The sequence below is a fragment of the Benincasa hispida genome, chromosome 11 (genome assembly GCF_009727055.1).
Source record: "Benincasa hispida cultivar B227 chromosome 11, ASM972705v1, whole genome shotgun sequence".
Classification (NCBI taxonomy): Eukaryota; Viridiplantae; Streptophyta; class Magnoliopsida; order Cucurbitales; family Cucurbitaceae; genus Benincasa; species Benincasa hispida.
The window spans coordinates 60,870,532-60,884,017 of record NC_052359.1 but is presented as its reverse complement, the minus strand read 5'-3'; the positions used below and the strand labels follow the sequence as shown (position 1 = coordinate 60,884,017).

At 33.7% G+C, this 13,486-nt stretch overlaps 2 protein-coding genes across 12 annotated transcripts; one reads left to right on the top strand and one right to left on the bottom strand.

Annotated features, from left to right (window-relative positions):
• The first annotated feature begins 4,226 nt into the window (after window positions 1-4,226).
• Window positions 4,227-9,635, top strand: LOC120090419. 11 transcript variants are annotated; one of them, XM_039048068.1, is made up of 7 exons: window positions 4,227-4,688; window positions 4,761-4,875; window positions 5,310-5,370; window positions 5,467-5,518; window positions 5,850-8,003; window positions 8,105-8,288; window positions 8,904-9,635. In XM_039048068.1, exons 5-7 carry the CDS (start codon window positions 6,120-6,122, stop codon window positions 9,521-9,523), a joined length of 2,688 nt encoding a protein of 895 aa, XP_038903996.1. In that variant the 5' UTR covers window positions 4,227-4,688; window positions 4,761-4,875; window positions 5,310-5,370; window positions 5,467-5,518; window positions 5,850-6,119; the 3' UTR covers window positions 9,524-9,635. The 11 variants fall into 11 exon arrangements, with proteins under 11 accessions (XP_038903996.1, XP_038903995.1, XP_038903994.1 ...); XM_039048067.1 differs by lacking the exon at window positions 4,761-4,875; XM_039048066.1 differs by having other exon boundaries at window positions 4,761-5,370.
• A 461-nt stretch (window positions 9,636-10,096) lies between these two features.
• On the bottom strand, window positions 10,097-12,171 carry LOC120090422 (protein SODIUM POTASSIUM ROOT DEFECTIVE 2-like). The gene is made up of 3 exons (XM_039048076.1): window positions 11,179-12,171; window positions 10,947-11,022; window positions 10,097-10,651 (listed from the first exon to the last, which is right to left on the bottom strand). The coding sequence occupies exons 1-3, from the start codon at window positions 11,797-11,799 to the stop codon at window positions 10,428-10,430; spliced, it is 921 nt and encodes a 306-aa protein (XP_038904004.1). The 5' UTR covers window positions 11,800-12,171; the 3' UTR covers window positions 10,097-10,427.
• Window positions 12,172-13,486: the final 1,315 nt, after the last annotated feature.

The following is a 13,486-nucleotide window of genomic DNA, read 5'->3' as shown; positions in this document are numbered from 1 at the left end:
ATTACAATTACACCAATTTTTATTGCAATTCGGTAAACGTGGCCTTAGTGAAAACTTTCTTCCATCAACTTTGGTGGTTTCTGTTTCCAAATGGCCTTGTTATTTGATTTTTGTTTTTGTTTATTTTGTGGAAATCTCTTACTTGTACTTAGAAATCAAGTCCAATTTGAAATATTCATATAACCTCTTTTTAGTAGTAATAAGACTACATGTAGTTGTGCAAATTTACCATAGGCCTGGATGGTTTGAGTCTCCCACTTCAATGCATTTTTTTTTTTTACACTAATATAAAAAAAGTCATTTTAGTTATTAAAATGGTTATCTTAGCATGGTGATAAGATGTTTAATCTTTTTGGATGCAACTTCTTTAGATTATTAGACATGAAATTGAAAGTTGAGATCTATTAAATATTTTTTTATGGATTCAATTTGAAATACTCACGAAGTTTTATATTCAGTCCATTGAACAAAAATTATGGATCTGTCACTTCTTTTAGGTTACTTTTTTTTTTTTTTCTTTGATACTAAGCAATGATCTTTTGTCATTTTTTCTCCCTTAAAAGAACACCAATGATGTAATGCAAAGTTCTCTTATAAGACATAATGAATATTGTAAATGTTTTTTTTTTCTTTTTTGAAAAATAAGTGGGGTCTTCTACATTAAGCTTTTTCCCCACCTCTTTCTAATAACATTTTATAGGTTTAACTGTTCTAATTGTTATATAATTATATTTGTGGCCCATGCCTATTCAATTTTTAGGGAAGCTTTGCCCATATAAAAGCTCAGCTTCAAGAAACAACCAAGGATTTAAGATAGTAAATTTTCTATTGAGGTGTTTAAATTTAATTTAAGACTTTTGGTTTATATCTTAAAAGATCTCGAACATTCCCTTTTGGTGTGGTTTGTTGTATTGATTCCGCAACAACATTAATAAGAACTTGATTAAATTGCAAAATTTTAGGTTTGTGTCAAATAGGTCATTGCAACTTTATATTGACGTTGAATTGATTCGATATTTTAATTCTATAGATATATTAATGAATATATTGATAAGAGATTAGTATTAATAGAATATTCTTTAAATAATAAAATTTATATATAAAGAAAGATATGTTCAAATTAATAAGTGAGTTGTTTTTACTTTTAAACTAGGTTATAAATCTTCTTATTAGTTTCATATTCATATCAAGATTAATATATAATGATTGTTCATGTTCTATGTATGTTTATAAAAGATATCCGAGATTTTGATTAATATTTATTATCGATGCACAACCTTTTGATTTATAGACACATCGAAATATTGATAGATATTTCAATCATTGATAATAAGTACTTGAACCTTTAATCATGTACCTAATAGACTTATGATTTATTTTTCTTATCTTTAATTTTTTAAAAAAAATAAAGATTTCTGGATCTATTTTCACTTTTTCAAATTGATGGATATGAAATTAAAAGTTTACAAGCCGTTTGGCCCACGAACTTCTTCCATTGGTCTAAACAACTCAACTTCAATATTAACACTATTGAAATTCACATATTTATCGAGCAACTTCATTTTTTTTAATCTTTTTACACTTTTTATCTTTATTAAGTAACTCAAATTTCCTCTCTTAATTTACTTTTCATAATTATCGTAAAACTTCATCTTATAATTCTATACGTTGAACACAAACTTACTAATTCGAACATATTAAATACCAGTAAATTAACAATAGTCAATGGGCCAAATGCCTCAATGTTCCATTCCCTATTCTATTAGTGATGAAACCAAAAGGTTATGAAGAGTAATGAAATAACCCCTCTTCCACTTTCTATGCATTATTGTGATGATATGGTAAGATTTTAAGTGGACATGACAAATAAACTTAGGTCATTGTCTCTATATGGCACTTCTTGTTGTTTGTGCAATGTTTCTCTTTCTCTGTCTCTATGTATGTAGAAGCAGTGAATGAATTGGAAGGAAACAAAAGAAGCTTCAGTTGTCATATATATCCCATCACTCTGTCCATGTTTCATGCATGCTACCTTCTTTTTAGTTACCCAATCAAAATAGGTAATATTTGAATGATTATTTATATTTGTGCACCCTTTTTCATCACGTACATCTAAAAAAATATCAAAATATTTCCAAAAGAAAAAATAAAATGTGCCACTTGATAAAGTTATGATTGGACAATTTAGTGAAATATATAAATATAGGTGAGTTCAGGGATGCACTTAAATATTAATTATTAAAATATATCTAATTACTTCTATGATGATATCTCATAAATTATCTCATTTCTAACGGAAATTTTGATGGGATATATGGAAAAAATTCCATCAAAATTTTGAATCAGTCTTGAAATTTCAATAGGAACATTTTGTTTGTTATTTTTTTACCATTTCGACGAAATTCCAAATTTTTTTTTCCTTCACTTTTGATGAGATTTTCAATAAATCTTGAAATTTCGAGAAAATTTTGATTTTTTCTTTTGAAATTAGCTACGTTAGTTCAGTTTAAATTTTTTAGTTTTATAGTCCTGATTACATACCATTGTATAGTTTCACATGCTAATGTCGTCGGACAATGAAGTCTTTTCAATATGCTACTTAATTTTAATTTTTTCTCAATTTCCAGCTTTATTTCAATGTGAAAATTTAATTTTTAAAGAGATTGAATTTAAAAAATCTACAAAAAAGAACATGCATTTATTTTTTAACCTCATTCAAAGTTTTTCTATTAAATTTTTACATTATTTCTCCTCAAAACTAACCGATATGAGTTTATTCTTTTACCATCTAAAACTTTTATTTTCACACTATTTCATCTCAAAATGAGAGATATGTAAAGTGAGGAATTGAACCTTCGATCTTTAGAGATATTACGTGGTCAATTTCACTTTATTAATATCTAGAATTTGTATATTAGTAAAGTTAGACATTTATGTTGTGAATATAGTCAAAATATGTGGGAGATGAAAGTTTATTTTCTCCAAAATCTTGAGAATTGACCTTATATTTTGTTAAGATATGAAAGTAACTTATAAAAATAGAAATAATTGATAGCCGTGCCTGTATCATTGTGGGACTCCACCACAAAGCCTTCCCTAATTTCTTTATTGGCGTACTTCGCAACAACCAATAATAATAATAATAATAATAATAATAATAATAATAATAATAATAATAATAAAAGAAGATCTATTTCTATTAAATTATTTTTATTTATGATTTACATCATTCAATTGGCTTTTTCTATCGTTTCATAAAAACAGTATTAATACAAAACATTAAAAGGTTGAAAAATATTTCATCCCTAAATTTTTATGAAAGTAACAATTTAATCAATAAATTTAGTTTGTAAATATCCAGTAATTTTTAACTTTGTAACAATTTAGTTCCTGAACTATAATATATAACAATTTAGTCCCTAATATAAACAAACTTATCAAAATTAGATGTCAATTTTTATTATTTTATGATGTAGACTTTGTATATTATAAACATACTGAGTCTCTCATTAGTTTATCGTTTATTTATTTGAGAAATTTCATTAAATTTCAACACTAATTGCTACGATAGGGACTACATTGTTACAAATTTTAAAATATAAGAATTAATCGCTACGAACTAAAGTTTAAGGATAAATTGTTACAAAATTAAAAGTTTAAGAACTAAGTTGCTACCAACCAAAGTTTAATGACTAAATTATTATTTATTGGGGATTAAAGGTAATTTTTAATTTAAGGTTTACATCAAAGTCTCTAAAAATTAGAGAACTATAATAATCAAATGAAGTATAACTCTTTTTATTAAGGAGTGTTTTTTCATCTTATTGTTTGTTTTTTTTTATCGTTTTTCTCTGCTCAATTAAGAAAAATTATGTGATAGTTTATTTTGCTACCAAGTGAGAACTTTGGAAAAATAAATTTAATCGTCTTTGAATTGATTTTAATTGATACTTAACTCTTAAAGTTCAAAATGTTCAGATATACTTAATAAGAAAATTTTTTTAATAACAGTTTTACGAGGATGATTTGAGTCATTTTTTTTCTCGATTTTTTTCATCATCCTTGAAATTACACGCCTATATATATATAAAAAGAGAGGGTTGATTGAATAAATTTCAAATAATTTTTTTATATAGAAAATTTAAAATAAAGAACAATAAATAATTTTAAAATAATTATACAAAAGTCAAGATGCTTCATGCTACCAAACTTTTTTAAATTCACCCTTTTCTTAAATATAACGAATTCCAAATCTACCCCTATCACCAGTTTACATAATTACCCTTCCAATTTCTTTATGTTTCCTTTTACGACAGTTCCAAAAGTCGACATGGCGGCATAAGATTCCGACACGTCGACATTTTTCTTGGGCCAAATTGGCCTTTCAGTCCATCCACTTGCCGCTCATCTTTCTCAATCCTTCACCAATTTAAATGTTCAAATCCATTACTCTCTCTCTTTTTCCTCTCTCTTTAATCGGTTCCTCCGCCGTGCTCCGCCGTCTCGATTCGCCGGACTGGAATTTCCGTATCTCCGATTTGGCTAGGGTTAGTTCCGGTTCCACTACCCCACGCACATTCCTTATTTACCGTTCTTTCGAATCTCACGATCTGCGGATTTCCGGATTGTACCGAATTCTGAATCTGAGACTGAAAGGTGTCCTTCATTTGCCTGTGGTGGAATTCGAGGTACTCTCGGGGATTTCGAATGTGTTTTTGTTGACTGTTCATTTATTTAGAAAGTGCTTTTAATGCGTGAAGTAGAGAAGCTTCGACCTGTTTCGACAAAATAGGTAGAAGGTCACGGGAATCACTTGTGTAAGCTTGGTGAACAGTTGTTTTGAAAGGACGACGTAATCGAGAAGTCTGTCTTTCGGTTAGTTTTTCTTGTTTCTTTGTTGAGTGCTTTCTATTTGGCTCTTGAGGAAATTTCGGGAAAGGAAAAGAGTACAGAAATGAATTTGTTTGTTTCTTTGTTCTTGTGCTTCTGTTGAATGTACTGAGGTATAACGTTAATCGAGAATTTTCGTTTCTAGCTTTGTGCCACAAGTTTCTCAGCTGGAAGTTTGGGGGCTTTTATTTTGTTTTGCTGTTAAATGCTAATGAAACTGAGAAAGTTGCAACCCCATTAGCTTGATTTTTGGTTGCTTTGATAATGTGATTTGAAAAGCCAAGTATTTCATGTTATGGCTGGCTAATTGGTATGGTAGTACTTTCACCTTTTTCTTTTGGCAAGAGAAAGAATTGAGTAATTGGAAAGAATTTTTGTTTATATGTATTTATTGGTGTTTCTACTGTTGTCTGTTGCAGTTTGTCTGCAATATCAAGTCTCTGGAGTTATTGCCTGGGCTTGAATCCTTTGCTAAAGCAGGTTTTCAAGAAGTTACTTTTTGACTTTTTTTCCCCACTTTTTTATTCTTTTGTAGGGTTTTCTTTATAAAATCATCTCTTTCAATAATTTTTCTAGATGTAACTGAGGCGCGTGAAATAAGTTGCTAGGAAAAGTGATCGCCATCCAGGTACTTTCCGAAGTTCACCTTTAAATTGAATTCCATTTTTGTTTTTGTGAACTCTTCCCCCCTCCCTTTGCTCTGCTCCTCTTTACCTCCTTTTCTGTCCTTTTGTTAATTTAAATATTTCCTGTAAATTTAAAAAGAAAATCTTTGGTATGTTTTGAAACATTGGATTCTGTTCGTTGCAATACTCGATTCCCTGATAAATCCTCTGAAATTACATTTTTCAAACTTGGGTTTTCTTTTTGTTCTTTTCGGAAAAAAAAAAAAAAAAAACAGAAAAACTAAAAAAATTTCTCTGATCCTTCACCCCATCCTTGTTTACCACATTTTCCAGGAAAGAGCCAAGTATTCAAATCTCAACAGGAGCAGATTACATGCACCATGCTCTCACTTACCTACCTTACATGTTGGTTGAACTATGTAATATGGTTTATACCATTTCCTACATCAGGTTGATTTAGCTGATTCTCCCTTGTTTTTGGTCATTCTGTAGAGTCAAAATGAAAACAGAAGTGATGGTTGGTAAAATGATTTAAAAAATTGTAGTCCACGCTTAAGTTGAATTGGAAGTTCTTTAGTTTAGGCAAGCGTAATAGCAGAAGAAATGTCTAAAGAGACTGAATCCAGGAGGTCACCCAGTCCCGTTGCCAAATTGATGGGTCTGGATGGGATGCCAGTGCCGCATCGGCCGTCTTATAAACAACAGAAGAAGACGCCAGGGAACCATTCGCAGAGGACGGTATCACCTGAAAAATCTCAAAGGCGTGCTGCATCTGACGACAATCAATTGTATGCACGAAGTTCAAGGCAGCAGCAAAAATTTAAGGATGTCTTTGAGGTACAGGAAACATCGATGAAAGGAAGCAGCAGTTTCTCAGTACCCAAGATTGCAAATCTGAAGCCTGCTCGAACAGAGATGGAATTTATTCATAAGAAGTTCATGGATGCCAGACGTCTTGTAACTGACGAGAAGCTACAGGGTTCCAAGGAATTTCATGACGCCCTTGAAGTACTGGATTCAAACAAGAAACTTCTACTGAAATATCTTCAGCAGCCAGATTCTCTATTCATGAAGCATCTTCTTGACATAAATGATGTTCTTCCCCACTCTAATTGTATTCATACGGTATCTATGAAATCATCAGATGATGAGAATCATGGGTGCCATGACTCTGGTAGGAAGTCAGTGAGGAGAAATCCACGGAAGAAGCACAGAAAATCTCGCAAACATTGTAGCGGTCATATCAGCCCCTCTGATTCTAATTATGTTGCAAAATGTCCTGTTGAAAGTTCTAGAATTAAATTAGAGGACGATGAAAGAATGTCTATCTTCCCAAAAAGAATTGTTGTTTTGAAGCCAAATCTTGGGAAGGCACAAAATTCTTCCAGTGTTATATCATCCTCGCATGCTTTTCAGTCTGATTGTAGAAAGCCATCAGAATCTGAAAGGACAGAGATCAGGGGGATGGAAACTTTGAGAACGAAGAACCATGATGACGATCCAGGGGTATCAAGTCATGAGGTTAGATCTTCTAAAGAAGTTTCCAAGAAAACTAGGCAAGTGAGAGAAAATTTTGAATATGGTTCCATGAGTTCATCTCTTGGAATAGCAAGACATGATAGGAATGCAAGTCCTTTTATTGGGAATGATTTAGAGGCTGGGAAATGCAATACCAGCGATATGTTTGGCTTAAATGGTCAACGCCGGTCTTCATCATTCCGTTATAAACAGTCATCCTTGAGTGCAGAGGCTAAGAAGAGACTATCAGAAAGATGGAAAACTACTTGTGACTACCATAAGACGGGTGTTGTTAGTAGGAGTTGCACACTGGCAGAGATGCTTGCCATGCCTGAGAAGGAAAGTACACCTGCATATATGGAACCAAGGTATCGAGGAGAATCTGGCGGCAAAGTTTTTAATGACCAGTGCATCGTACCTTTTGGCATAAGTAGTAGGGATGGCTGGAAGGACATCTGCTTAGAGAAATTATCTAGGTCAAGATCTCTTCCTGCCTCATCAACTGCCTTTGAGATTGTTAAAACAAAATCCAAATCTCTGAGGATGGATCCACTTGTGATACCAAAAGAGGCCTTCAAGTGGGAAAGAAAGGAGGCAATTAGCGAGAATTTATGCCAAAGGGAACATATAGCCCACAGAAATTCCAGACATAGGAGAAGGAAATCTCATAGTTCTATCTGTTCACTTGAGGAATTTAACGACCCTGTACTGGAGATTTGCACTAGCCAGAATCAAGACAGCGATTTTAAAGACAATGAACCAGCCGATGGGAATCTGCTGGTTGTTGAAGAATCAACACATTTCCCGGTGAAGGACCAAACTCATGTTCTCGAAAGTTGGATGGATTTGAGAGTGAAATCTGATGAGGCGATTGTATCCTCTAATGAGGAACTTCAACCGGAATTGTCGGTTCATTCAGTGGTAGAAGATATTTCTCCCTCTGGGGATCAAGATTGTTTTATCTCTAAGGTTTGTCTTAAAATATTCTCACTGTACACTTCAGGATATTTTAACCATGAAATCCTGCATTGACAATTTTCCCCAATCTAAAACTTTTTTTTTATATCCAGGAATTGTCGCCTGAGGGATCTGAAGATACTTCATTCCATTTGAAATCTATATCTGGATTAGAATCTCCTGTAAGCTCAAAGGAGGCTGATCAGCCCAGTCCAGTTTCCGTTCTGGAACCTCCTTTTACAGATGATCTACCGCCTGGTTCTGACTGCTTTGAGAGTCTCAGTGCTGACCTCCATGGTAATTACGTATGATTATGCTCTCCTTTAAGCATTTACTGAATTGATCTGGCAGATGAAATCAACCTAAGTTTGAAATAATTCTAATATTCTGCCTGTTATTCAAGTATGATATTATTCAAACCATGAACATATTGAATTGAACTTCAGGTTGTACCTGCCTTGCTTTTAAACTCATCGAATGTGAAATTGGGTGGTATTCATCTGTAACAGTACAAGTTGTTTGACTCAATTTTCATCTTTATAAGCAGATGTTTGTATCTTCTTGTCATACCATTGACTCTTCTGATTATCATGTGGTCCAATAGTTGCCCTTTCTTTTTAGTTCTCCAAATTTGGCTGAGTTGTAAAGGATGAAAATGGAAACATAAAATTATTGAATGGAGTGATCTAATTTTCATTCATCAGAGACGAAAAAGAACGAACGAGAAAAAAAAGATGAATATGATCTTGAGAATTGAGAAGTACAAAGTTATTATATATGATCTAACTCAAGTGTTCTGAAATGATGACTAGCCAGGCCTCTGTAGAGATTAGAATCTTATGGTTTCAACTATCTTCTGTTTTCTGAAGCTGGGTAAGTTTTAATTTGTTATCCTCTGTGTGATGAATACAGGGCTTCGAATGCAACTCAAGTTACTCAAGTTAGAGACAGAAGCTTTCACTGAATCTGAAGAAACACAGCACATCTCGAGGGATGAAGATGGAGTGGAAGGTTCCATTGGGTTTCCAGAGGAGAGATATGCTTGCAAAGTTGAAGATAACTGGGAGTTTTCATATCTAACTGATATCTTACAGAACTCAGCTTTTAAAGATACCGACCCCGACATATTCATTGCAATGTGGCACTCTCTGGAATGCCCTGTTGATCCTTCTACATTTGAGGAGCTCGAGAAGAAGTATGCGGTTTGGTCTTCTCAACCAAGGTCAGAAAGAAAGCTACTTTTTGACCGTATAAATTTAGGAATATTGGATATTTACCAAAAATTCACTGACCCTTATCCATGGATAAGGCCCCCAACAATTCAAGTAGGGCATAGTGAAGAGCTCTTCAATAATTTGTGTAAGTTTCTAGCTAAGCAAGTGAAGAAAGTAGATGAAGACATTGTAGAGAAAGTGGTGGGGAGGACAACGCAATGGTTAGTGTTGGGGTATGATGTTGATGTAATAGGCAAGGAGATCGAGAGACTAATGGTAGATGAACTCATAACTGAGGTAGTTGATATGTATTTATAGATGATGTAGCTCTCATGTCGAAATAAGATATAAAGCCTTTAAACTTAATGCATGAGGAGCCGCCCCCCCCCCCCCCCCCCCCCCCCCAAAAAAAAAAAAAAAAAAAAAAACATTTCATGATTTTTAGAACTCAAGGACAATTGTACGACCTATAGAATAGACCTGTTCAAGTAAGGTCGTCCATTTCATGATTAATTTTGCAAGTGAGGTTAGAAGAATGCAGTCAAAATCAAGTTTTTATGCTGATTAGTAGCTGGACCTGGACTTAAGGTATCCCTTTGAGTTGACTTATGTCATAACTTTGTTTTAGGTTATTAAGAAATGTTTAAGATTAGGTTAAATTACAAGTTTAATTCTTGAATTTAGGTCTCTTACTGTCTAATAGAATCTTAAACTTTTAACGGTGGTTTTTACTTATTTTGTAAATTGTGTATTATTTATGGATCATGCAATTGTCCAACAATTTTTCTTTTTAAATAACAGGAACTAAATAATCTTATGAAATAAACTTATAATTTAATATGGATTTAATCATTTAGGCTGAAACTTTACTCTTACCAAGGTTTGAACAGCTTCAAAGAACCACATTCTGTGGAATATTTTCGGAGAAAACAAACCTCATCAGATAATAAAGGCTTTGGGAATCAAAAAGGCATGGTTGTATTATATTACAGCAAAACCATGGGGAATCCAATTCCCAATAGTTTTTTGCTTGAAAGATGCCACTCTTTACCTTACTCAGCTTAAAACTTCAAAAGTAACAAAGGAAAAGAGAATTAACTTGAAACTTCTCAACAGCATGCTCTAGAATCCCAACCTTTTTCCATCTTTGAAGGCATCAAAGTTCAGTCTTAAACTAGATGTACAGTAAACTCAAACTTTATCAGTCATAAGATATGATTAGTCAAAGCTGGTTTCCTGGCATTTCTGTAGTGGCTGATGTCGAAGCCACAGTCAACGAGGTGGATGGTGGTGACTGTGGCGGCGGCGGTGGCGGAGTTGGCGGTTGAGAAGTCCAAAACTTTGCATGCTTTAGCTTTGATACACTTGCCAAAACTCCCACTGGTGTTACATCTCCTTCTATTGTCACTTTTTTGGCTGCATAGTCTATGTTGAAGGATGTAACTCCTGCTTCCAAAATTTAAAGTCAATTCTTTCTAATATTTATCCTTTTGGGTTAAAAAAACCCTTTATCGTAGTGTATATTTATCGTAATAAAACATTCGAACAGATACGATACTCAATCATGTCAAGCTAGAGAAAGTTTCATTTTTTTTAGTAAAAGCACCAAATCCTAAGAAAGAAAAGACAGATTAAGAATGGATGTCCAAAAACATGTCCGAAGAGATGGCATTTTCTACAAGTGTTATCAAAAGGGCTAAAGACATTGTCAAACATATTCTTTAAGGAAGCTGAAGTATACCTTCCATTTTTGAAAGATGTTTCCTAACTTTCCCTTCACAACCTTTACAGTGCAGTGACACCATCAACACAACAACCTGCAAACAAAACCAAAAGCAAACATTTCTCTTTAAAAAGAAAGTCATTTACCTTATAGAATATTAAAAGTAGTTGCAATTGTTTCTTTTATCCTCCATAATCATGTTCTGTCATATTACTTCTTGATCACTAAAAGGTATAGCAAAGTGGCAAACCTGTTTGGTAGGAGTTGGTTTGGGCTCCTGAGACAATGTTGGTTGAGTTGTTGAAGTAGACTCATCTTGATCTACCTTAGTTTTGAGTTCTTTGTAATCATCAACCGAGACGATATCGTAAACAGGGTCGATCTCTGGCAACCCATCGAAAAATTGTGATTGTGTATCACTTTCAAGTAGGTATCTAGATGATCCAGCCAGGGGCGGAGGAGGAGGAGCGACCAGATCACTCAACTTAGCAAAGCTCCTTGTAACAATATCAGTGGGTATGAAGGAGCTTTTCTTCAAAATATCAGTAGATGGAAGATTGAGAGAACTTTCTTTCTCTTCATTTTCTTGTTTCACCGATGGGATTTTGGTCTTGGTTTTTCTGTTGGCTTTTGAAGAGTTTTTCTTGCTCTTTGTGAGTTGATGGTGAGGTTGGGGACTAAAGGGTGGTCGAGAAAAATCTCGAGGAGGTGTTAATAGAGTGTTGGGGGCAGTGATGTTTCTTCTTCCATCACAGATGATGGGGTTGTGGCGGTCGAGAGCACGGCCACCGAGCTGAATAACGGGCGAGGAGCGGAAGGAGGAGGACGATGAAGATGAGGAGGCTTGCTCAATTTCCATGCTTAAGCTCATATGGCTATTGAAGCTTGGTATTCACAGAATATATCTATGCCTTTCATCTTTTGGCAATGATTTATGAGAGAAAGAGAAAGAAATGGTATGGTTGGGAGAATCTGAACCTATGGGGAGAGAGAGAAAGATGAAAGCTTTTACAGATAGGCCTTTGTTCTTTTCTGGTTTTAAGCAGATCTCTTTAGAGAGAGAGAGAGAGAGAGAGAAACAGTTTGATTCTTATTACATTTTGAAAAATGAAGAATTTTTCCCAACAAAATATTGAGAGCACTTTATTTGGCTAATACTCAAAGAGGAAATAGATACTGAACCAAATAAATCATGCAGTCAGAATCCTCCAGTTGAAAAGAAAAACATGTAAAATTATAACAGGGAACTATAATGTTTTTTATCAGCCTGAGCCTGCAGAATTTATTTGATATGTCCAACAAATTCATGTCTTATTCAATGAAAACTTTCTGATGAAATTTACAGAAAAATTCAATTCCAATGTTTAATGCTCTATCACAGCAGCAACTGTCTGCTTGCAATTACACTTTAAACAATTGTCTGTAAATTCATCTTCTTTCCACATCATATATGCAGTAAAAAACGCATAGTAATGTCTTCGACATGTTTGTCGATGTTTCAATGAATCTGTTATCTGACATTACTTTCCTCTTAATTATCAGAACTCAGAAGGTTCAATCAAACTCAAAGCAAAGAAAGCTTGGTTCTTTCCCATCAGAAAAGAAAATGAAGGTCAAATCTAAATCATGGGAACGGTAATACAAATCCAAACAGCAAAATAGGGAATAATCACTTAATGAATAAGCATTAGAGGGATTCTAGAAGAAGTTCAAACCCCCGCTCTTTTTTTTTTGGGTGTTGGAAAGTATTAAGTAGTCCAAAGCTACTTTTCTTCTTCTTTGTTTCTAATATGAAGCCATGGAGTTCCCTTTCAGTAGCTTATGATGGGAATCAGATGCTGATAGAATTTGGCTTGTTTTTCTTTTGCATCCTCTTTTCTTCACATTTTGGCCAACCCATTTTTACCAATATATTGTTAAACCCTCTAATCAATTCCTTATGTTCTCTCTTCCATTTCATTCAATGTCAACCTACCCTTTGGTCCACTTTATTCTTCTACCACTTCTCTCTCTCTCTCTCTTGTTTACTCTAAAATCATCTCTCTACTCTACTACCATAACAATTATCTTGTGTCATTTTACCCTTCGCAAAATGGAGCGCAACTTGCTAAAATATCTTAATAATGAAAGAGGTAACATGCTGGTTTTTTGTTTAATTATATCAATAATGAAAGCTTGGTTTATGCTAATTTAACTTATTAGTACATTCATCGCTTCAAGTTGTAATTACAACATGAAATCAGTAATTTTACGCGGTTGAAGCATCGACGACCCTCTATTCACAATTTTTGAGGAAGGAGACCTTCATAAGTATCTCAAATGTGTTTATAGCATAATGCAGAAAAAGTCAAATGCACAAATTATACAGAGATGGTAGGTCTACATAGAATATAAGAATGATGTTATTTCAAAACTTAAAACCATTTCTAGAATTTGTTCCATTTTCTTCACTTTTTTTTTTTTTTTCTCTTGGAATGGAATCTGTTCTTTCTCTTTGGATAGAATTGGATTCTTGTACATGAAAACAAAGGATTTAGGATGCTTTGGAATCAGATCCC

Coding starts and splice junctions, on each gene's coding strand:
- LOC120090419 (XM_039048072.1), top strand. CDS start 6,120: ATGTCTAAAGAGACTGAATCCAGGAGGTCACCCAGTCCCGTTGCCAAA. Junction 8,004..8,104: donor AAGATTGTTTTATCTCTAAG/GTTTGTCTTAAA, acceptor TTTTATATCCAG/GAATTGTCGCCTGAGGGATC. Junction 8,289..8,903: donor TCTCAGTGCTGACCTCCATG/GTAATTACGTAT, acceptor TGATGAATACAG/GGCTTCGAATGCAACTCAAG.
- LOC120090422 (XM_039048076.1), bottom strand. CDS start 11,799: ATGAGCTTAAGCATGGAAATTGAGCAAGCCTCCTCATCTTCATCGTCC. Junction 11,023..11,178: donor AACCAACTCCTACCAAACAG/GTTTGCCACTTT, acceptor TTTTGTTTGCAG/GTTGTTGTGTTGATGGTGTC. Junction 10,652..10,946: donor ACATCTTTCAAAAATGGAAG/GTATACTTCAGC, acceptor TTTTGGAAGCAG/GAGTTACATCCTTCAACATA.